Here is a 25,224-nt window from a genome sequence, read left to right on the forward strand (position 1 = left end):
GCACACAACAAGCAAATTCACACGAAGGAGAGACCGTTCACCTGCTCTGAGTGTGGGAAGGGATTCACTTGGTTATCCGACCTCCTGAGACATCAGCGAATTCACACTGGGGAGAGGCCGTTCACTTGCTGCATGTGTGGGAAGGGATTCGCTGTGTCATCCAACCTGCTGGCACACAACAAGCAAGTTCACACGAAGGAGAGACAGTTCCCTTGCTCTGTGTGTGGGAAGAGATTTGCTGTGTCATCCGACCTCTTGCGACACCAGCGAGTTCACACTGGGGAGAGGCCTTTCACCTGCTCCGTGTGTGGGAAGGGATTCACTCAGTCATCCGACTACCTGAAACACCAGCGAGTTCACAATTGACTGCAGGGATTGGATTCTGCTGTTAATCACATCCGGAACTGAACCATGTTCATTCTGGCAGTTGCCGTTTGTTTTTTGCCGATGTTAATAACCCTGTAACTGGGCTATAGTTTGATATTCTGTAAATATCAAATACATCGGCTTTCTTTTAAACACCCTGTGCCTAGTCCTTGATATCTCAATGATAAGACAAGCTGATTGACGACTTGTTATGAACTTGGTGGAATCTATCTTGGAACGGACTTCCCACAACTTTTTAAAAGATGGATCTACAAGATGTCCAAGTCTGACATTCGATTTCACCCGATGGGAAATACTCTGATAACCTTTTACTGTCACGGGGCAAAGCAGCATTGTTACTTTATCATCAGTTTAATCAAACTCAATGGGCAATCTGATCTCCAAAGGAAATGTCTCCTTAAAGCTGATGGTGTCGGCAGTTCTGCAGCTCATTTCTGTGGAATTCCCTGCCTCAGAGAGTTATTGATGCCAGTTCATTGGATTTATTCAAGAGAGAGTTAGATATGGCCCTGGCGGCTAAAGGGATCAAGGGGTATGGAGAGAAAGCAGGAAAGGGGTACTGAGGGAATGATCAGCCATGATCTTATTGAATGGTGGTGCGGGCTCGAAGGGCCGAATAGCCTACTCCTGCACCTATTTTTTATGTTTCTCACTGTGTTTGTTCTTTATTTATTCATTCTCGGGATGTGGGCAAACCAGCCTGCATTTATTGCCGATCCTTAATTGCCCCTTTAGAAGGTGGTGGTGAGCTGCTGCCTTCTTGACCCATGCTACAGCCTATGTGGTGAAGGTGCTCCCACAATGCTGAGGTCAGGATGCTGCATGACTTGGAGGGGAACTTGGAGGTGCCGGTATTCCCATACACCTGCTGTCCTTGTCCTTCTACACGGAGGAGGTTGTGGGTTTGGAAGGTGCTGTCGAAGAAGCCTTGCTGACTTGCTGCCGTAGATGGTGCACACTACAGCCATAGTGGCCTCATGTTTTTATCCAAGGCAGGCCTCAGCCCAGTCATTTGTTCCCAATGTTGATGCACTGGTTGAAGAGGTGCCGGGTATCAGGAGCAGTATCGAGGGATGGGTGGGACAGTAAACTGTGAGGAGAACACAAAGCATCTGCAAAGGGATATAGACAGGTTAAAAGAGTGGGCAATAAGGTGGCAGATGGAGCATAATGTGGGGAACTGTGAGGTTATTCACTTTTTAGGAAGGTCAGAAAAACTGAATTTTTTAAATTGTGAGAAAATGTTAAATGTTGGGTGTTCAGAGAGGCTTGGGTACAGGAAACACACAAAGTTGGCATGCAGGTACAGCAAGCAATTAGGAAGGTGAATGGCATGTTGGCCTTTATTGCAAGGGAGTGGGAGTACAAGAGTGAGAAAGTCTTACTACAATTGTACAGGGCTTTGGTGAGACCACAGAGGCGGTCCAATGAAGGTTCACTCGATTGATCCCTGGGATGAGAGGGTTGTTGTATGAGGAAAGATTGAGTAGATTATACTCTCTGGAGTTTAGAAGAATGAGAGGTGAGCTCATTGAAAAATATAAGATTCTGAGGGACATTGACAGGGTAGATGCTGAGAGATTGCTTCCCCCAGCTGGAGAGTCTAGCAATAGGGGGCATAGTCTCAGGATCAGGGGTGGGCCATTTCAGACTGAGTTGAGGAATGTCTTCACTCAGAGGGTTGTGAATATTTGGAATTCTCTACCTGAAAGGACCGTGGATGCTGAGTCGTTGAGTATATTCAAGGCTAAGATAGATAGATTTATGGACTCTAGGGGAATCACGGGACTATGGGGAACAGGCCTGAAAGTGCAGTGGAGGTCGATGATTGATAAAGATCTTATCGAGTGACGGAGCAGGCTCAAAGTGCTGTATGGCCTACTCCTGCTTCCAATTCTTATGCTCTTATGTTCTTAAATTGTTTCCAGAGGCTGAAGGGTCTGTAACCAGAGGACACAGATTTAACTAGCAAAAGAATCAGAGGCAAAATGAGGAAATAAATACATGATGAGCTGTTATGATCTGGAATACACGGCCTGAGAGGGGGCCAGGAGCAGATTCAGTAATAAGTTTCAGCAGGGAATTGGGTCAATACTTGAATTGAAAAATTGCAGAGATATTGGGAAAGAGCATGGGGAGTGGAACTAATTGGGATATAGGGAAGGAGCAGGGAGAGTGGGACTGATTGGGATATAGGGAAGGAGCAGGAGGAGTGTGACTAATTGGGATATTGGGAAGGAGCTGGGGAAGTGGGACTGATTCGGATATTGGGAAGGAGCAGGGGGAGTGTGACTAATTGGGATATAGGGAAGGAACAGGGGGAGTGGGACTGATTGGGATATTGGGAAGGAGCAGAGGGAGTATGACTAACTGGGATATAGGAAAAGAGCAAGGGGAGTGGGACTGATGGGGATATTGGGAAAGAACAGGGGGAGTGGGACTAATTGGGATATTGGGAAGGAGCAGGGGGAGTGTGACTAATTGGGATATAGGGAAGGAGCAGAGGGAGTGGGACTGATTGGGATATAGGGAAGGAGCAGGGAAAGTGGGACTAATTGGGATATTGGGAAGGAGCAGGGGGAGTGTGACTAATTGGGATATAGGGAAGGAGCAGGGGAAGTGGGACTAATTGGGATATTGGGAATGAGCAGGGGGAGTGTGACTAATTGGGATATAGGGAAGGAGCAGGGGAAGTGGGACTAATTGGGATATTGGGAGGAGCAGGGGGAGTGGGACTGATTGGTTAGATCTTTCAAATGAGTGCCGGCACAGGCACCAGTGGCCTGAATGTACACAATCTGAAATGTATCATTCTTCGACTCTGTGATTCTGTAACTACATCATGTCTCTGTTCATATTACACTAGACCCTGTCTCTGTTTATATTACACTAGACCCTGTCTCTGTTAATATTACACTAGACCCTGTCTCTGTTCATATTACACTAGACCCTGTCTCTGTTTATATTACACTAGACCCTGTCTCTGTTTATATTACACTAGACCATTTCATGGTGCAGTAATAATTGGGGCCGGGAGGAGGAAGAAACGAGTTTTTGTGATAATAATAGAAAAAATATTTGCATAATGATAACTGAAAGATGTTATAGTACTGTGTGTGGTCTAACCAAGGTTCGATACAGGTTTAGCATAATTTCCCTACTTTTCAATTCTATTATTTTTTTCCTATGTATCAAAAGAAAATTGAAATTTAGATGCTTCATCAACCACCCGCCATCTTTTAATCAAAAGCAGCAGTCATCAAATGCTCCCATGACTGTGCCAATAGCTTGACGTTGCTCCCAGGTGGTGTCCCAGAGCAGCCACCCTCTTGCTCAGGTAAAATTGTTTTGCCGTATTTCCTATACTACAACAGTGAATGCAGTTCAAATGTACTTTGATGTTGTTGTACTTCATTGGCTGTAAAGTACTTTGGGACATCCTGAGGTCACGTAAGGTGCTACATAAGGACAGGTCTTTGTTAAATGAAGGAGAAAAGTTCCAAAAAAGGAATAGTCGGTAACAGGGTATCAATTAGTCTCCTCTTATATTGGAGATATCAAGGAATCGACACAATGCGTGCTTGAACCAAAGCTGATTTATTTTCAGTTATCCAGAAAATTAAAATCCAGCCCAGTTGCAAGGGAAACACAACCCAACTGTCAGAATGAACACGGTTCAGTCCTGATGTGATTAACAGCAGAATCCAAACCCTGCAGTCGCTTGTGAACTCGCTGGTGTTTCAGCAGGGTGGATAGGTCAGTGAATCTCTTCCCACACACGGAGCAGGTAAACGGCCTCTCCCCAGTGTGGATACGCTGGTGAGCCAGAAGGTGGGGTGAATTTGTGAATCCCTTCCCACACACGGAGCAGGTGAATGGCTTCTTGTCAGCGTGAAAACGCAGGTGTCTCAGATAGTGAGATGATTTCATCAATCGTTTCCCACACACACACAGCAGACAAACGGTCTCTCTCTATTGTGAACTCGCTTGTGATCAGTGAGGTAAGATGAACAAGTGAATCTCTTCGCACACTCGGAGCAGGTGAACAGCCTCTTCCCAGTGTGAACTCACTGGTGTTCAATGAGGTTGGATGAACAAGTGAATCCCTTCCCATATACAGAGCAGGTGAATGGCCCCTCCCCAGTGTGAACTCGCTGGTGTGTCAGCAAGGTGGATGGCCGATCAAATCCTTCCCCACACACAGAGCAGATGAACGACCTCTCCCTGATGTGACTGCATCAATGGGTTTCCAGCAGGGACGTGGAATTGAATCCCTTTCCACAGTCCCCACATTCCCACGGTTTCTCCATGGTGCGGGTGTCCTTATGTCTCTCCAGGTTGGAAGCTCAGTTGAAGCCTCGTCCACACAGAATACGTATACAAATCTCCCCGCTGTGAATGGTGCGATGTTTTTCAGGCTGTTTAACTGGTTAAAGCTCTCTCCACAGTTGGTACACTGGAACACTCTCACTCGGGTGTGTCAGTGCTTTTCCAGTCACACTGATGTTTGAAATCTTTTCCCACAGACAGAACAGACAAACATTACTCTTTCCACTTTCAAAGGCCAATGATACTCATGTTGCGGTGGATCGAGTGACTGTCAGATCTTGGTGATATTTGGTTCGAGTTTCCCATCTGCAAATCCTCCCCTTCTAATCCCCTGTAAAATGAGTTTACAAAAGTCATCACTGTAAGGACAGGATAGACATTCAGAACAGTTAATTCTAGTTTCTATGGCACTCACATTCCTCTCTGGTATCCCTAAACTGTAAATCCCTGTCCCACACACTATTCCTACTCCTCGTGCTGAAATCCAAATCCATTACATCATCTCCATCACTTTTTCCTTCTTGCTGAAGGTGCTGACTCTGGCTGGATTCAGTTCTACACTCACTGGTTTCCCCCTCCCTCTCCTCCCCTGAGGGTGCTGACTCTGGCCTGGTTCAGTTCTACACTCACTGGTTCCTCTCCCTCTCTTCTCCTGAAATGCTGATTCTGGCTAGTTTCTAGTTTCTAGTTAGGCCACAACTAGAGTATGTGTACAATTACAGGAAAGATGTGATTGCACCAGAGAGGGTACAAAGTCGCAGAGGGGAGACCTCATTGCGGTGTATGAAATTATGAGGGGCCTAGATAGAGTGGATAGGAAGGACCTATTTCCCTTAGTAGAGGGGTCAATAACTGGGGGGGGGGGCATAGATTTAAAGTAATTGGTCAAAGGTTTAGATGGGATTTGAGAAGTTTTTTCACCCAGAGGATGGTGGGAATCTGGAACTCACTGCCTGAAAAGGTGGTCGAGGCAGAACCCCTCATAGCATTTAAAAGTACCTGGATATGCACTTGAGGGGCCTAGATAGAGTGGATAGGAAGGACCTATTTGCCTTAGCAGAATGGTCAATAACTCAGAGGGCATAGTAATTGGTAGAAGGATTAGAGGGGAGACCTAATTGAAGTGTATAAAATTATGAGGGCCTGGATAGAGTGGATAGCATGGACCTATTTCCCTTAGCAGAGGGGTCAGCTGTGGCTCAGTGGGTAGTACTCTCATCTGAGTCAGAAGGTTGTGGGTTCAAGTCCCACTCCAGGGACTTGAGCACAAAAAATCTAGGCTGACACGCCAGTGTAGTGCTGAGGGAGTGCTACACTGTTGGAGGAGCCGTCTTTCGGATGAGATGTTAAACCGAGGCCCTGTCTGCTCTCTTTCTGGTGTCTGGTAAAAGATCCCATGGCACTATTTCGAATAAGAGCAGGGGGTTATCCCCGGTATCCTGGCCAATATTTATCGCTCAATCAAAATAACAAAAACAGTTTATCTGGTCATTATCACATTGCTGTCTGTGGGAGCTTGCTGTGCGCAAATTGGCTGCCGCATTTCCCACATTACAACAGTGACTACGCTCCAACAGAACTTCATTCTCTGTAAAGAGCTTTGAGGTGGTCGTGAGAGGCGCTATATAAATGTAAGTCTTACATCAATGTAAGCCAAGAGCTGTACAGTGGGACACGATGGGCCGAATGGCCTCCTTCTGTGATGTCACTGTCTGGGATTCTATGATGTCACAGGTCTCGCCAGCAGCCGCAGTGCCTCATGGATGATTGACAGCCGAGAACCTGATAACCGCGGCCCGCGCAGCGCTCTCCTCTCGGTCGCCATCGGTAATAATCGCGCATGCCCAGAGGACACCAACCGCACCCCAACACACTCGGAGCTGCGCCTGCGCGATCGGAACTTGAGGCGCGGAGTCGGGTCGGCGCGGGACCTCCCGGGTTTGTGTCCGTTAAAGAGCCGCGATCAGTGACGTAAAGTGTGTTTTCTCCGCTCCGATTGGGTAGAGAATCGCGCGGGGGGTGGGGAGGGGGGGATAGGAAGAGAATAAAGGGAAATCCAAACCTGAGAGGCCGCACATCCGGGTCCCCAGGCCACTTTTCACAGTGTGGCGGAGCGCGCTCCAGGAACACGTGACCCGGGCCCACGGCCTGATTGACGGGAGCTTCCGACCAATAGGGAGCGAGCGGGGCGGGGCTGGAGGAGTTTCCGCGGGGTGGGGCTGGAGGCGTTTCCGACCAATGGGGAGCGAGCGGGGCGGGGCTGGAGGAGCGAGCCGGCGGCGGCTCCTCCAACCAATCGGGGAGCCCGAGGGGCAGGGACAGTGCAGAGGGAGCTTTACTCTGTATCTAACCCGGGCTGTACCTGACTGCAGAGTGCTTCAGGCAGACACCAGGTGCTCAGAATATCCCATTCCCCGGCACTGACATCCATCACCTCGGTGAGAATAATATTTAACCCACAGATAAGAGAAACCCATCAGTTCCTCCCCTGGACACAGATCCGGAGGGACAGTGAGTGTCCCGAACATTGTTGTACAGTGTGCTCAATAGTTCATAGAAACATAGAAAATAGGTGCAGGAGTAGACCATTCGGCCCCTCGAGCCTGCACCGCCATTCAATGAGTTCATGGCTGAACATCCAACTTCAGTACCCCATTCCTGTTTTCTCGCCATACCCCTTGATCCCCCTAGTAGTAAGGACTACATCTAACTTCTTTTTGAATATATTTAGTGAATTGGCCTCAACAACTTTCTGTGATAGAGAATTCCACAGGTTCACCACTCTCTGGGTGAAGAAGTTTCTCCTCATCTTGGTCCTAAATGGCTTACCCCTTATCCTTAGACTGTGACCCCTGGTTCTGGACTTCCCCAACATCGGGAACATTCTTCCTGCATCTAACCTGTCTAAACCCGTCAGAATTTTAAACGTTTCTGTAAGATCCCCTCTCATTCTTCTGAATTCCAGTGAATACAAGCCCAGTTGATCCAGTCTTTCTTGATCATCCCTGGGTCTGAGCCTTTTGGTGATGATTTGAACTAAACCCAGAAAGAGTCAACACCTTCAGGAGAGGGAGAAAAGTCAACTTAAAAGAAAAATGTTGGGATGTCTGCACAGGGTGGAGGGATTTACAGCTTTGGGGGAACAAGAGAGGAAAGAATATTCCATAGAAACTAGAATGATATTTTCTGAATTTATATTGTGTACTTAGTGATAAGTTTTGTAAACTCCTTTTACAGGGTATTAGAAGAGGAGGATTTGCAGACGAGAAACTCAAACCCAACATCACGTCAAGATCTCACAGAATCACTCAATACATCTGGACCTGAATATCATCGAAGTTTGAATGTAGGAGAAATCGTTTAACCAGTTACACAGCCTGAAATACATTGCACCATTCACAGCGGGGAGAAACTGTACACGTATTCTGTGTGCAGGTGAAGCTTCAACTGATTATCCAACCTGGAGAGACACAAGAACACCCGCACCATGGAGATACCGTGGAAATGTGGGGACTGTGGGATAGGATTTAATTATCCATCCCTGCTGGAAACTCATCAACACAGTCACACTGGGGTGAGCCCGTTCACCTGCCCTGTGTGTGAGAAGGAATTCACTCGTTATCTAGCCTACTGGCACACCAGCGAGTTCACACTGGAGAGAGGCTGTTCACATGCCCTGTGTGTGAGAAGGGATTCACTCAGTTATCTGGTCTACTAATGAGAATGTGTAAAGAAGGGTTGCGAATGTGGTAGATGGATAGAAAAGGTGGCAAAAGGATGGAGATAGGGAATCATGGGAAAATAGCTAAAGAAATGTCAAGATGCAGACAACTGCAGAATCAACAGAAAAAAAAGGAATTACCAAGAGTTGAAGTTGAGGTTAGACACGGGTCATGAGAAAGCCCAAGGCAGCACAAAGAAAGAAAGCAATCCTAGATAGGAAGGGAAAAGTAATAGCTTTTACTGATGAGGAGGAAGGGAAACTAATTGGGTTCTTTACTTATAAGGGAAGACAGTGTAGCAAAACTATAACTAACCTGACCTGACACCAGCCCTAATTGGGAGACTTTCTTGCCTGCCATTGGACGTACTCGGGAAGGGGGGGGGGAGGCAGAAAGGGATTGGATAGACCAAGTGCTAATCAAATGTGTTCTGTTTTGAAAATGTATATCGACTGTGCTTTTCGCGCTGAAAAGGGGCTTGTCCAGGGGAAGGTAAACAGGCTCTGATTGATAGTGTCCCTTTGTCTTGACAAGTCCCGGCCGGAGAATCTTCAATAAAGGTCTTTTACAGAAAAGGCAAAGAGGTATTCGCGTGTCACTGTATTCGCTGAAACAGACTGAGGGAAAAAGAATCTGTATTAACATTTGGTGTCAGAAGTGGGATCTCAACGGACGGCTGCCGAAAGCTTGCGAATTAAGAGCCGAACTAGCCTTGGACGAGACGGGAGGAAAGTGGCCACTGGAGTGAGTACCCTTTAAAATACCACTTCAGTTTCCTTCAGTTCCAAAAGTCTGAGGAAAGTTTGGCCACTCGCTGGTTCTCAGGTAGCGTCTGAACGAGATCCAGGTCAATCTGGCGAATATCTTTTAACTTAGGAAACAAGTGTCCAAGTCAGGTACGACGTCAACTTTGTATATCACTTAGTCCGTCTAGGCGCTGATTGGACTTAAATCGCACGGCCACGCGGCGACGCGGAGGGATAGGGAAATAAATAATCGAGCGGCAACGCGAACCGCGCGGCAACGCGGAGGGATAGGGAAATAGACAATCGCGCGGTGACGCGAATAGGAAAACCGCGCGGCGATGCAGAGGGATAGGAAAATAGACAATCGTGCGGTGACGCGAATAGGAAAACCGTGGGGCGATGCGAGGAATTGTGCAGAACGAAATCGTGGGGCGACACGAGGAATTGTGTAAGGATAAAAGGAATTGTGTAAGGATAAAATATTTCTTTACCGCGGGGCGACGCGGGAATGGGCAATCATGGATCCAAAAATAGAGCCGGCCAAAGAAAAAAAATTAATTAATAAGCTTTGTTGAATGAAGAGAGACTTTTGTGAATGTCTGTTTTTGAATGAGAGTACTAGTGTGATTTTTGACTGCGGAATGAATTTTTATGTTTTCATGTTTTTTTAAAAAAGCCTGTTTGGAGGAGTGGAGCAGCTGTTTGCTTATTTTAGCTCCACCCACTTCTCCAAACAGAGTGAAAGTTTTTTCAACCCTTTGTAGTGTTGTCCTGTATGTGGGAAGTTTTAAGACATTTTAAGTTAGAAACGCAGGTGTGGATTTATTCGGATGATAAGTTACAGAGCTAGGAAATGCACAAAGGATAGGTTTGTTGAGTAAAAGATAAAAAATACATGGTCCCGGTGGTTGAAACAAAAGAATTTATTTGACACGCTCACTTACTTGTCGAAAGAAAACATGCAATGATTGATTACATTGGGTTGAAAGACATAAATTTAGTCTCGGAATGAGATAAAGAATGCCTTTTAAAAAAAGCTTCTAGCTCAAAAAAAAGTTTTAAATAAAAATTGAAATTACAAAGTTTGAATTGGGATTTTGAGATATTCAGAGAAGGCACAGCAAAATACTGAGGTGGATTCCAAAAAAAATTATTAAATTAAATCTGATCTCTTAAAGAAAAAAGGAGATATAAAACTAAAAGGTTTGGAAACAATCTAGAAATACCTTCAGGGATCAGGTCAAACTCCTGGGCGAGTGGCGAGCTATCTGCGAAGGTGTAAAGGGGACTTTTGAAAAATGTTAAAAACAGCAAGCTTTCGCAGTTTAGAAGAGACATTTTAACGACTTTGAAACTGGAGCATTTTGAGATAACGAAAAGCAGCCCTCAAAGCCTAATTGCTGGACTCCATTCTAGTTATGGAGAAAAGAAAAAGATAAAGACGCCACTTTGAAAGTAAACAAATGATTTTAAATTAATTTACGGAGTCACGAGCCCTCCGTGTAAAATACAAAACCTAATTTGAAGAAAGGAGATCTGAAAAAAAAGTTGTAACGTACTAAATAAGTGCTGTAAAAAATGTGTTTGTGATGGAAAAAGATATAACTTACTAAATACTAGTTGATGTTTGCTGTGAAAAAGATACTGGTTTAATTAGGAAAAGGAAAAAAAATTGGAAGAGGTAAAAGACACTCTACAGTGATAATGATTTTAAATTACAAGAAAATTTCACTGCAGTTTGAAAAGATTTCCAAAATGGACGTTGTTTATCAAGAAAAGTCCCGAACAGTCTAAACAAGCAAGAGGGTTTTGAAGATAACAAGGAGAAAAGATCTAAGCTATGCGAACTCAGCACAGGAAAAAAACTAGGAATTCGAGAATCTTACTGAATTTAAAAATTCTTATAGAAAATGGAACTGGCACGGATGTTTAGATTTTGTGCCAAGAGAGAAATAAAACACAAGATTTGCCCAGTGAACGGGACCGTAAAATAAAACGAAATGTTAGAATGTACACAGCGTGTATGAAAATTGGATTTCAGTAAACAAAATAGCTATTAAAAATGTGTGGTCTTGTTTTAAATCAATCAAAAAAAAATCTTTGGCAATTAGAAGTTAAGAAAACATTGGAGTTTACTCTAAAATGCCGTCTTCCCTGATGAGAAGACTTTTATTATACCGGCTTTACTAATGATTTCTGCTGTTTTAACAGATTCCTAATTTCTAAGCAAGTTTTGAAGGCACAAAGACTTAAAAAAAAAGAATTTTTCGGATGATTACGTGAAGTCACGTAATGACATCAGGCTTTCTTACAAACCTGTAAAGGAGTTAACCCTTTCCATTGACAGCTGTTTTATACTGGACATTACTAATTTGGATTTCTTAATAGAATAAAAAAGACTCACCTAACAGAGGAAATGGTGCGATAGTCAGAATAAAAATAAAAACAGAACTAGCCTATGTAATAATACTCGCCTGATACAAATAAAAGAAAGATACTCAAACAAAACAAATTCAAGAGTTAAAAGCTAATGTAAATAAGCTGGAAGAGATTTTTTTTTAAACGGGGCCAGACGGATAGTGCAGTGCGCAGCCATAGCACCATCACCTATGGCAATAGAGCCAATGTACCCCACGGTGGGTAAGTGTAGTCTACAAACCCAACCTAATTTTATCTCCGATTTCACAGAGTGACCGCAACATGCATGGATAAAAGATGAGTAGACCAGAACCTAACACCTGGTGACGACCAGGCTATCTGTTTAAAATTTGCAGATAAAACACTCACTGAGATGGGACTGCAGCGGCTACTTCGACTCTGGAGACTCAGGATACTGGGGACTTTGAGGCCCACGCAGGCACTGGATAATACAGATGGACTACGAGAGATATAACACACGCAGGAAAGACACAACTACATGAACTAGCTTTGTTTAATTTGACTGCCGAAATATGCAACCCAGCAGCCAAGGACTGGAGCAAGGACAGAACTTATTTTAACGCATGGCTATATATAGTGTATTAAGTAAGGTTGTAATGCAGCAGGCTGCCGATGCCATGGGCGCCAGTATATTCCGAGGACAGGAGCAAGTTCATCGGACCAAAAGGGGAAGGGCGCAGAAATCCAACTGGATGGAATTTCAGTTCTAGAAGCTCATGCCTGGGCGGACGTAGCTGCAAACAAGCAGCCAAATCCACCCCGCAAGAACAGAAGGGTGGGAAGAGAACGGAGCAAAGGGGGGGGGGGGCTAGTAATAAAAGAATCTAAAGAAAGGATATAATTTGGGGTGCATCAGCGACTACTTATCCTAAACCTAATGGATATCATTTTTCCTAGTTTCTGTGGGAATGAAACTATAAGTCTATACCAGAACCTGGCACAACGGATCCTCGAAGGCCCGGAGCCCACTACCCTGAGATTTAATGTCAGAAATGGAACAGGGCAAGGTCGAAAAAAAAGGGGAATACTGGAAACACTAGGCATGGGTTATGCAGCAGGGGTTATGACGATGAATTCCATAGGCCTGTAGGCAATATACGACCGGGTTAACAACTTCATGGCGTAGTCTTGAGTGGTTTAGTGGGGAGGGACTTGGATAACCAAGCCCTACAAGCGCGGTTGGGAGATGGCGCGGAAGGGGAACTGTTACAAGTGGCCCATACATTGCCAAAATGCCAAGACAATAAAATTGATCCACGGAATGGGGAAAGATATAAGTAAACGATTACAGGCTGAGATAGTTTGCTCCGGGTATGGGGCCTGGATATTAAGTGAGGTACAACATAATTTGGAGCAACTCCAGAATGGAGACATACCAGAATGGATTCCGAACAGCATACTTAACAATTGGACTCTAGATAAAAAAAATGAATAACACATGCGAGGTACGAAGGAATAGTCACGCATGCGTGCCGAAATTCAGATGTATTACTGGGCGGGCGGATATGATCGGATTTGTGTTGTCCATACTACAGTACGATGTAACAAAGACACCTTATATCAGATCGCTAATATTGGTGAACTGAGAAACCAAACTCGGTTACGTTGCCATCAGCCTGCCAGACGGGTGATTAAAATTAACAATAGTACCAAAGGCATTGATATAACTGACTGCTATAAAATTAACCAAGTGGTTTTATGTCGAGGTATGCCACGAATGACGAATGATGATTGCAGATTCCACCAAACAAACGGATGCATGCTGAGTATCACTTCTCTCAAACACGATTCCGAAACAATCGCTGCTCCACAAGGGAATGGAGCACAGGAGCAGCCAACCCGACGATTAAGGCCAGGGGAGGAGTCACCCCCTGTGTCATTACCAACCCTAACTTGTGTTTCAGGCCCATGGGAAAAATAGATGTAAATGGATACCACATATATCCCGAGACAACAGAAATCATCCACGGAACAATCATGGATACCCTCCGAGAGGGGTACGAAGAGGCGGTATGGGAACCGCAAGGCAAACAGATACCAGAACTAAATGAGGAACAATTACGTTTGGTGCAAGGAATCCAGAATCAAAGACGACAGTATGTCCGGCTGATGGAAGAAATAGACAACTTACAGAGAGACACTAACGCAATGCTGGCTGATCAGCCCTGGTACTCAAAGCTGTGGGACATTGGACTTAATATTCAAATTCACCCATGGATAAGAATAATATCACATGTACTTGTAGTAATACAGGGTCTGGTTCTGATGGTCATGATGGGATTAACATGTGCACGAATTAAACAGGCCAAACGATAAGTCAGGGCACGCACTATGATTAAGGCCATAAGGGATGAAAATTTAAGCAGTCCTACAGGAAGGACTTTTCTTATATAACTCTGTGGGAAGGTTTCAGGAGGTCCCGAAGCTTGGGAGATGGCCACCCAGGTGAACGAACCTATCTGGAACTTGCCTACAGGGAGATAGTTATTGGGAAATATGGCCAGCTTGGCGTATAGCCAAGGCCCAAAAGGGGGGAAATGTAAGAGAAAAATTTGGCATTAGGGGTACCAGTGGGACAAGGGTTAAAGTGCTGGTTCCTGCACTGGCCCATAAGGAGGTAAAAGGCCTCTCCTCGGCCTTGTCCCAAGGCTCCAGAAGTTATCAATTCAATAATATTCCGACAGGATACGATGTGAGAACCTAAACAGACATTGATAAGACCTTGCGAAAAGGCTCGAGGCGGACTCACAGATAACAAGGAGGATCAAGAAAGAGAATGCGCACGGCTAAACACGCTACTTCTAGAATAAGCACCAGGGTTATCATGGAATGATAAAAGGGGGGAATGAGAATATGTAAAGAAGGGTTGCGAATGTGGTAGATGGATTGATAAGGTGGCAAAAGGATGGAGATAGGGAATCATGGGGAAATAGCTAAAGAAATGTCAAGATGCAGACAACTGCAGAATCAACAGGAAAAAAAAGGGGTTACCAAGAGTTGAAGTTGAGGTTAGACACGGGTCATGAGAAAGCCCAAGGCAGCACAAAGAAAGAAAGCAATCTTAGATAGGAAGGGAAAAGTAATAGCTTCTACTGATAAGGAGGAAGGGAAACTAATTGGGTTCTTTACTGATAAGGGAAGACAGTGTAGCAAAGCTATAACTAACCTGACCTGACACCAGCCCTAATTGGGAGACTTTCTTGCCTGCCATTGGACGTACTCAGGGGGGAGGCAGAAAGAGATTGGATAGACCAAGTGCTAATCAAATGTGTTCTGTTTTGAAAATGTATATCTACTGTGCTTTTCGCGCTGAAAAGGAACTTGTCCAGGGGAAGGTATACAGGCTCTGATTGAGAGTGTCCCTTTGTCTTGACAAGTCCCGGCCGGAGAATCTTCAATAAAGGTCTTTTACAGAAAAGGCAAAGAGGTGTTCGCGTGTCAGTGTATTCGCTGAAACAGATTGAGGGAAAAAGAATCCGTATTAACACTGGCACACCAGCAAGTCCACACCGGGGAGAGGCCATTCACCTGCCCTGTGTGTGAGAAGGGATTTATTCAGTTATCTGGCCTACTGGCACACCAGCGAGTTCACACTGGGGAGAGGCCGTTCACCTGCTCTATTTGTGGGAAGGGATTTACTCAGTTATCTGAGCTACTGACACATCAGCGAGTTCACACTGGGGAGAGGCTGTTCACCTGCTCTATTTGTGGGAAGGGATTTATTCAGTTATCTGGGCTACTGGCACACCAGCGAGTTCACACTGGGGAGAGGCCATTCACCTGCTCTGTGAGTGGGAAGGTATTCACTCAGTCATCCAATCTGCTGAAACACCAGCAAGTTCACAAGTGACTGCAGGGGTTGGAATCTGCTGTTATTGCTGCTGTTAATCACATCCCGACTGGACCATGTTCATTCTGACAGTTGGGGTTTGTTTCTGCTGATGTTAATAACCCTATAACTGGGCTGGACTTTAATATTCTGGATATATTGCTGATTGTGTTCTCGGGGCTGCAGTGTCCATTTAAGATCCGCTACCTGTGATCTTTCCCCTTAATTTAGGGACTCTCATCAGAAATTAGTTTAAAATAAAATTATGAACTTTTACTTCAATCCTAAATTGATCTTTGGTACAAAATCTAGAATTCACTGTCTGAAAGATTTCACTGATTAACTTCTCCAATTAGAAAGTGCTGGTTAATCCTTGCTGACAATTCTTACTGACCTGCACATTACACAATGGCCCCTCCATTATCCACCGGAAAGAAGGGGAATGGGAATTGTTGGGGAATCAGTGTCCCCAAATGTTGCCCCTCCATCTGGTACAGCAATCCCCTCGGCACGGGAATGGAGACGTCCAGACCAAGTAACAGAGTGAGCTTAATCTTTCTGGGCCTGTGGGGTTGGTTTATATCAGACAGGAGGAGATTGGTGTCAGTGACTGTGGGGTTGGTTTATATCAATCAGGAGGAGATTGGTGTCAGTGACTGTGGGGTTGGTTTATATCAATCAGGAGGAGATTGGTGTCAGTGACTGTGGGGTTGGTTTATATCAATCAGGAGGAGATTGGTGTCAGTGACTGTGGAGTGGGTCTATATCAATCAGGAGGAGATTGGTGTCAGTGACTGTGGGGTTGGTTTATATCAGACAGGAGGAGATTGGTGTCAGTGACTGTGGGGTTGGTCTATATCAGACAGGAGGAGATTGGTGTCAGTGACTGTGGCGTTGGTTTATATCAGATAAGAGGGGATTGGTGTTAGTGATTGGGCTTGGTTTCTATCAGACAGGATAAACTAATCACATTTGGAGAAGATATATAATTTTTATATCTAATGTTATTCTTATATTTTAGAAGGGAGACACAGCAAGTGCAGTAAACCACAGACCAGCTTAATGCAGTCAGCATGGATTTCAAAAGGGAAGGTCATGCTTGACCAACCTCAGTGAATTCTTTGAAGAAGGAACAGAAACGGTAGCCAAGGGTAATGTAATATACTTGTATTTTCAAAAGGCTTTCGACTCGTGACTAAAGTCAGAGCATGTGCCCCTGGTCGTTGACCTCTCTGCTAAGGGAAATAGGTCCTTCCTAGCCATTCTATCTAGGCCCTTCATAATTTTATACACCACAGTTAAATCTCCCTCAGCCGTCTCTGTTCCACAGAAAACAACTCCAGCCTATCCAATCTTTCCTCATAGCTAAAATTCCCTAGTCCTAGCAACATCCTCGTAAATCTCCTCTGTACCCTGTCTAGTGCAATCACATCTTTCCTGTAATGTGGTGACCAGAACTGCATGCAGTACTCTAGCTGTGGTCTAACTAGTGCTTTATACAGTTCAAGCATAACCTTCCCGTTCTTATATTCTGCGGCTAATAAAGGCAAGTATTCCGTATGCCTTCTTAATCACCTTATATACCTGGCCTGCTACCTTCAGGGATCTGTGCACTCCAAGGCCCCTTTGTTCCTCTACACTTCTCAGAGTCCTGCGATTTAATGTGTGTTCCCTTGCCTTGTTAGCCCTCCCCAAATGCATTACCTCACACTTCTCCAGATTGAATTACATTTGACACTTTTCTGCCCACCTGACCAGTCCATTGATATTTTCCTGCAGGCTACAGCTTTCTTCATCATTAACCACAAGGCCAATTTTTGTATCATCTGCAAACTTTTTAATCATGCACCCCTACATTCAAGTCTAAATCATTGATGTATACCACAAACACCAAGAGACTCAGTACTGAGCCCTGTGGAACCCCACTGGAAACAGCCTTCCAGTCACAAAAACACCAGTCGACCATTACCCTTTGCTTCCTGTCCATGAGCCAATTTTGGATCTAACTTGCCAGCTTCCCTTGGATCCCAGGGCGTTTACTTTTCTGACCAGTCTGCCATGTGGGAACTTGTCAAAGGCCTTGGCCAAGAGCAAGGGAGTGGGACTTGCTGAGATGCTCTTGCAGAGAGCTGGCACAGGCTCAACAGGCCGCATAGCCCTCTTCCGTGCTGTAACCATTCTATGATTCACCGCTTGCGGGCCCAGGCCCGAGAGACAACACTCCGCATTATCCGCCTCCCCACAACTACCCGCCAGTTTCAGACACAAACTCCGGGACAACCAGGAAGTGCCAGGAAATCCCCAGCGAGTCAGGGAGCGTCTGTAAATGGAGAAATGGGGACTGGTCAGGGAGCATCGGTAAATGGAGGAGAAATGGGGACTGGTCAGGGAACGTCTGTAAATGGAGGAGAAATGGGGACTGGTCAGGGAGTGTCTGTAAATGGAGGAGAAATGGGGACTGGTCAGGGAGTGTCTGTAAATGGAGGAGAAATGGGGACTGGTCAGGGAGTGTCTGTAAATGGAGGAGAAATGGGGACTGGTCAGGGAGTGTCTGTAAATGGAGGAGAAATGGGGACTGGTTCGGGAGTGTCTGTAAATGGAGAAATGGGGACTGGTTAGGGAGCGTTTGTAAATGGAGAAATGGGGACTGGTCAGGGAGTGTCTGTAAATGGAGGAAAAATGGGGACTGGTCAGGGAGCGTTTGTAAATGGACGAGAAATGGGGACTGGTCAGGGAGCGTCTGTAAATGGAGAAATGGGGACTGGTCAGGGAGCGTCTGTAAATGGAGAAATGGGGGTGGTTAGGGAGCATTTGTAAATGGAGGATAAATGGGGACTGGTCAGGGAGCCGACTGTAAATGGAGAAATGGGGACTGGTTAGGGAGCGTTTGTAAATTAAGGCAAAATTACTTTTTTAGTTAACAAATGTACCAGTGATTTGAATGGGACTCTTTCCTTGTCCCAGCTCCTGTAAATACAAGCTGTAATGGGGCCGGACTCTCAGGAGGCTCCCACGCTGGCTGCTCATGTGTCAGTGATCTCCGATCAGATTAATGTGCTTCTGCTGGGTATATGTTTAATAAAGTGCCCAAAGCATTTCACAAAAGGTGGGGAACCAGTGAGTGTGGAATTGAACCCAGCCAGAGTTAGCACCTTCAGGAGAGGAGAGGGAGGGGAACCAGTGGGTGTAGAACTGAACCCAGCCAGAGTCAGCACTTTCAGGGGAGGAGAGGGAGGGGAACCAGTGAGTGTAGAACTGAACCCAGCCAGAGTCAGCACCTTCAGGGGAGGAGAGGGAGGGGAACCAGTGAGTGTAGAACTGAACCCAACCAGAGTCAGCACCTTCAGGGGAGGAGAGGGAGGGGAACCAGTGAGTGTGGAACTGAATCCAGACAGAGTCAGCACCTTCAGGGGAGGGGAACCAGTGAGTGTGGAACTGAACCCAGCCAGAGTCAGCACCTTCAGGGGAGGAGAGGGAGGGGAACCAGTGAGTGTAAAACTGAACCCAGCCAGAGTCAGCACCTTCAGGGGAGGAGAGAAGTCGACCGAAAGGGAAAATGTTGGAGATGATGCAATGGATTTGGGCTTCAGTACAGGGAGGAGGGAGAGTGTGTGGGACGGGGATTTACAGCTTTGGGGGAAACAAGAGAGGAAATAATGTTCCATTTAAACTAGAATTGTCTCTTCTGAATTTCTATCCTGTACTTAGTGATGATTTTTGTAAACTCCTTTTACAGCGTATTAGAAGGGGAGGATTTGCAGACGAGAAACGCAAACCAAACATCACATCAAGATCTGACAGAGTCACTCGCTTCATCACCACCTGAATATCATCGGCCTTTGAATGTGGAAGGAGAAATGTTTGTCTGTTCTGTCTGTGGGAAAAGATTTCAAACATCAGTGTGACTGGAAAAGCACCGAGACACACACACCCAAATGAGAGTGTTCCAGTGCACTGACTGTGGAAAGAGCTTTAACCAGTTACACATCGCGCCATTCACTGCGGGGGGAAACCGTACTGGTATTCTTTCTGTGGACGAGGCTTCAACTGATCATCCAACCTGGAGAGACACAAGGACACCCGCACCACGGAGAAACCGTGGGAATGTGGGGACTGTGGGAAGGGATTCAGTTGCAAACTCATCGCTACAGGCACACTGGGGGGAGGCCGTTCACCTGCTCCGTGTGTGGGAAGGGATTCACTAATTCATCACACCTTCTGAAACACCAACAGGTTCACACTGATCAGAGATCTTTTAAATAATCAGACGGTGCGAACTGCTTTAAAAGCTCTGCGGATCTGATTCAACACCAGCGAGTTCACACTGACGAGAAACAGTTCAGTCGCTCTCACTGTGGGAAGAGGTTCAGTCGTTCACCCTCATTGCACAACAATGCACTCACACTCATTGCACACCAATGCACTCACACTGGGGGAGGCCATTTACCTGCCCCATGTGTGGGAAGGGATTCGCTTGCTCATCCACGCTGCTGACACACCAACGAGTTCACACTGGAGAGAGGCCGCTCACCTGCTCTGTGTGCGGAAATCGATTTGCGTGCTCATCCACGCTGCAGAATAAGGGGTCAGACATTTAGGACAGAGAGGAGGAGAAATTTCCTCACTCAGAGGGTGGTGAATGTTTGGAAATCTCTACTCCAGAGAGCTGTAGGTGCTCAGCCGTTGAGTAGATTCAAGAAAGAAGGCGATCATTTTTTGGGAACTAAGGGAATTAAGGGATATGGGGATAGTGCAGGAAGATCAGCCATGATCTTCTTGAATGGCGGAGCAGACCCGAAGGGCCAAAATGACCTACTCCGGCTCCTATCTGTTATATTCTTATGCACCCTGCATGGAGAGCCCTCCACTGGAGATCCCCGCCTCCACTGGACAGCAAGATGACTCACCATTGCAATTGAGACTGGGCAATGAACAAAATTCATCAATGTCACAGAGACCTGAGTGCCCGGGTTCTCAGCCCTGGAGCCAAGTACGCTGGCTGCCACTTTTCCATCACTAACTCGTATCTTAGGCCCAGCCCAGTCACTAAATGCTTTCTAACTGTGATTCTAACTCTGATGGAAAGCTATGAGGCCTCATTTTATTGTGCGACCTATCGGAGAGGCTTTTAATGGCTTTAATAAACTGGCAATAAGATTATTTTAAAAACTGGAAAGTGGTGAAAAAATGCCTCAAAATTCAGAAATCCACTTCATCAGCGCCCCTGCCACAGGACTCAATATCCACCCCCTCCCACCACTGGTGCACTGTGTCTGCAGTATGTACAGTCTTACAAAATGACCACGGTCAGGTCGTGTGGAGTCAAAGGTCAGGTAACAGAATGGATGGAAATATGGCAACAAACTGCCCTCAACTCCAACAAATGATTTCTGTTTTGCAGCCATCTTTCCATCCATTCTGCTGCCTGGCCCTTCACTCCACACAGCCTGACCTTAGTCACCTTGTAGATCTTACATAATGTTGTGGATAGCAAGCTGGTTACAAAACAGGAAACAGAGAGTGGGGTTAAGAATAGCTACTCAGACTGGCAAAGGGTGGGAGGTAGTGTTCCACAGGGATCAGTGCTGGGACCACTGTTCTGGCAATAGGTGGGAGGTGGTGTTTCACAGGGATCGGTGCTGGGACCACTGTTCTGGCAATAGGTGGGAGGTGGTGTTCCACACGGATCGGTGTTGGGACCGGTGTTGTTCGCCATTTACATAAAGGATTTGGACTCAGGAATCAGAAGTACAATTTCCAAATTTTTAGATGACACAAATTGGGAGGTAGAGTTAATACTGAGGAAGACTGTGACAAAATGCAAGACATTAATAAGTTTGGAGAATGCGTGTGTAATTGGCAAATTAATTTCAGTATAGATCAGTGTGAGGTGGTGCATTTTGGTAGTAAGAATAAGGAGGCCACATTCTATTTGGAAAATAAGAGTCTAAATGGGGAAGAGGGGCAAAGGGATCGAGGGTACAGACACACAAATCACTAAAAGTAGCGACGCGGGTTAATACGGTCATTTTAAAAAGCAAACAAAGCACTGGGGTTCATTTCTAAAGGAGCCTTCTGTTCCGTACCCAGGAGCTCTGAACCATGGAAGAGAGCACTGGGACACAGTTCTTACACGCCTCAAGATTAACCTGCACGGCAACTTTGCTGTCAATGCAGAGAGACGAGAAAGACCAAAGTGTCGTTTGCCCCTCTCCCTGAAGGACTGTATCCAGGTTGAAGTTCTGTTCCCGCCGTACGATCCTCTCTGAGCTCCAGCCAGGTGATGCTAAACACTCAGGTGGGAAAGACAAAAATCCACAGCAATGTGTTTAAAGCAAAGCTGATTTATTTCCCATTCATCCAGAATATTAAACTCCAGCCTAGTTATAGGGTTATTAACATCAGCAGAAACAAACCCCAACTGTCAGAATGAACATGTTTCAGTCCTGGATGTGTTTAACAGCAGCAATAACAGCAGAATCCATCCCCTGCAGTCACTTGTGAACTCGCTGGTGTGTCAGCAGGATGGATAAACGAGTGAATCCCTTCCCACACTCAGAGCAGGTGAACGGCCTCTCCCCAGTGTGAACTCGTTGGTGTATCAAAAGGTCGGATGACTGAATGAATCCTTTCCCACACTCTGAGCAGGTGAATGTTCTCTCCCCGGTGTGAACTCGTTGGTGTGTCAGCAGGATGGATGAACGAGTGAATCCCTTCCCACACTCAGAGCAGGTGAATGTTCTCTCCCCTGTATGAACACGTTGATGGCAGCTCAGTTCCCTGGAACTTTTATAGCACTTCCTGCATTCCGGGCATTTAAAAGGTCTCTCGTCGGTGTGAACTCGCTGGTGTCTCAGAAGGTCGGATGACTGAATGAATCCTTTCCCACACACTGAGCAGGTGAACGGCCTCTCCCCAGTGTGAGTGCGCTGGTGTACAGCGAGTTTAGATGATCGACTGAACCCAGTCCCGCAGTGAGAGCATCTGAACGGTCTCTCCCCACTGTGAACACGTTGATGATACGTCAGCTCTCCAGGACTTTTATAGCAGTTCCCACAGTCCGGACATTTAAAAGGTCTCTCGTCAGTGTGAACTCGCTGGTGTATCAGAAGGTGGGATGAACGAGTGAATCCCTTCCCACACTCGGAGCAGGTGAACGGCCTCTCCCCAGTGTGAACTCGCTGGTGTGTCAGCAGGCTGGATGACTGAGTGAATCCCTTCCCACACTCGGAGCAGATAAACGGCCTCTCCCCAGTGTGAACTCGCTGGTGTATCAGCAGGTCGGATAACTGAGTGAATCCCTTCCCACACTCGGAGCAGGTGAACGGCCTCTCCCCGGTGTGACTGCGCTTGTGTCTCGATAGGCCAGAGATTCGGCTAAAGCCTCGTCCACACACAGAACACGTGTACACTTTCTCCCCACTGTCAACGGTGCTTTTTGCTTCCATATTGAGGCCGATGATATTCAGGTCCCAATGAATCGAGTGACACTGTCAGATCTTGATGCAGTCTGCGATTTGAGATTTCCGTCTGAAAATCTTCGCCTTCTAATACCCTGTAAAATTAATTTAAAATAGGAAAAAGGGAGTGTGAGAGAGAACCCACAAAGAGGCAGGTTAGTAATTTAAACTTAATGAATCTGCTAATTTGTGGGGTCGGCATGACAACAAAGTTACCTTGAAAGCGGCCGGATTGTCGTAAAAACCCAACTGGTTCACTAATGTCTGACTCTGGCTGGGTTCAGTTCTACACTCACTGGTTCCCCTCCCCTGAAAGTGCTGACTCTGGCTGGGTTCAGTTCTACACTCACCAGTTTCTCTCCAATATGTGACCCATGTGCCCAATCTCCATGTGTGAACCTCGACAGTGAGTGTCGACAGGCTATTCCACTATCCTCACCTGAGGCCTCACACGTGCATTTTCCAGCAGGGTCACTGGAGCCTCCCCTCCTCCCAATGGCTCAGTGGGTACAGGCACTGACCAGTGTGACTGAGTCACAGTAACAGGAGGGGCCCAGGTTTAATCCCCTCGGCGTATCCTCCCCTTCTAAACCCCTGTAAAAGCTGTTTACAAAAGTCATCACTGTAAGTAGGAACATAGGAACAGGAATAGGCCATTCGGCCCCTTGAGCCTGTTCAATTGGCCCCCAGCCTCAGTTATATGGGAAACATCGAGTTCTGCATTTCCACAACCCTTTAAGAACACAAGAAATTGGAGCAGGAGTAGGCCATACAGCCCCTCAGGCCTGCTCCACCATTCAGTAAGATCATGGCTGATCTTCTACCTCAACTCCACTTTGGTTACCGACCCTTCTGACACTGAAAATTGTTTCTCCTTATTAAGATGATTGGCGGGCTGGAGGAGGTTAGAGAGATAGGGAGGGGCGAGGCCTTGGAGGGATTTGAACAAGAGGAGGAGTATTTTAAAGGCTGAAGTCACCAGCCGTCTCCCCCAGTGCAGAATGTGACTCATTACGAACAGGAAGGATTTGTGTTTAACCACTAAAGATGCATAATGAGGGGGAAATCAATCTCTGTACCTTTAACTAACAGCGACATGGAAAGAGGGAAATTTTTAAACATCTGGTCCACTTGGCACCGAAGTTTCTGAAACTCATAAAAGGAACTCCAGGGAAACAAAATAGCTGTGTTGATAAAGGATGGAATCACTGCAATAGTGAGAGACAACATTGGCTCAAATGATCAGGATGTTGAAACAGTTTGGGTGGAGATAAGGAATAATAAGGGGAAAAAGTCACTGGTGGGCATAGTCTACAGGGCTCCTAACAGTAGCAACTCTGTTGGTCGGAGTATAAACCAAGAAATAGTGGGGGCTTGTAAAAAGGGAACAGCAATAATCATGGGTGATTTTAACCTCCATATTTATTGGACAAATCAAATTGGTCAGGATAGCCTTGAGGAAGAATTCTTAGAGTGCATAAGGGAGGGGTTTCTTGAGCAGTATGTAACGGAACCAACCAGGGGGCTGGCTATTTTGAATCTGGTCCTGTGTAATGAGACAGGATTAATAAACAATCTCCTTGTAAAGGATCCCCTTAGAATGAGTGACCATAGCATAGTTGAATTTCAAATTCAGATGTGGGGGCGATAAAGTTGGATCTCAAACCAGCATACTAAGCTTAAATAAAGGAGACAAAAAGATATGAGGGCATAGTTGGATAAAGTGGTCTGGGAAAATAGATTAAAGTGTAGGATGGTTGATGAACAGTGGTGTACATTTAAGGAGCTAATTCATAACTCTCAAAAAAATACATTCAAATGAGGAGGAAAGGTGTAAAAGAAAAGATAGCCATCCGTGGCTAACTAAAGAAATAAAAGATGGTATCCAATTAAAAACAAGGGCATGCAAAGCGGACAAAACTAGTGGGAGGACAGAAGATTGGGAAGCTTTTAAAAACCAGCAAAGAATGACTAAAAAAATGATTAAGAAAGGGAAGGTAGACTATGAAAGTAAACTAGCACGAAATATAAAAACAGATAGCAAAACTAAGACCAGTAATAAGAATATAACAGAACCAAACCCTAAACAATAATAAAACAAAAAAAAATGTATAATTAAAAAAAATTATTTAAACCAAAAAACAAAATTTATGGAAAGTAAGGGAAAAGGAGATATACGGCAGAAAAGAAACAAACAAACCAGTCGGAAATTAAAACATTAGACCCCCTCCCACAAAAAAATCCCCACCCCAAACCACGGACATTCAACTAGGTGAGGCATCACATCTTAACGGAACCAAAAGAGGGCGGGC

General features: G+C 45.7%; 1 protein-coding gene and 1 long non-coding RNA gene across 2 annotated transcripts in view; one reads left to right on the top strand and one right to left on the bottom strand.

Moving 5' to 3' along the window:
• Positions 1 to 6,603: 6,603 nt before the first annotated feature.
• On the top strand, positions 6,604 to 9,019 carry LOC139273853 (uncharacterized). Its single transcript, XR_011595409.1, has 2 exons — positions 6,604 to 6,692; positions 7,954 to 9,019. It is a non-coding gene; the product is annotated as an uncharacterized lncRNA (long non-coding RNA).
• A 12,765-nt stretch (positions 9,020 to 21,784) lies between these two features.
• The window catches only part of LOC139273852 (zinc finger protein 229-like), a 67,135-nt gene continuing 63,695 nt past the window's right edge, over positions 21,785 to 25,224 (bottom strand). Inside the window, exon 3 of the mRNA XM_070890929.1 lies at positions 21,785 to 22,874. Within this exon, the coding sequence (XP_070747030.1) occupies positions 21,947 to 22,874 (928 nt within the window). The 3' untranslated portion in view covers positions 21,785 to 21,946. The remainder of the gene's footprint in view (positions 22,875 to 25,224) is intronic.

Source organism: Pristiophorus japonicus, chromosome 9, assembly GCF_044704955.1.
Source record: "Pristiophorus japonicus isolate sPriJap1 chromosome 9, sPriJap1.hap1, whole genome shotgun sequence".
In the NCBI taxonomy this organism is placed as follows: Eukaryota; Metazoa; Chordata; class Chondrichthyes; family Pristiophoridae; genus Pristiophorus; species Pristiophorus japonicus.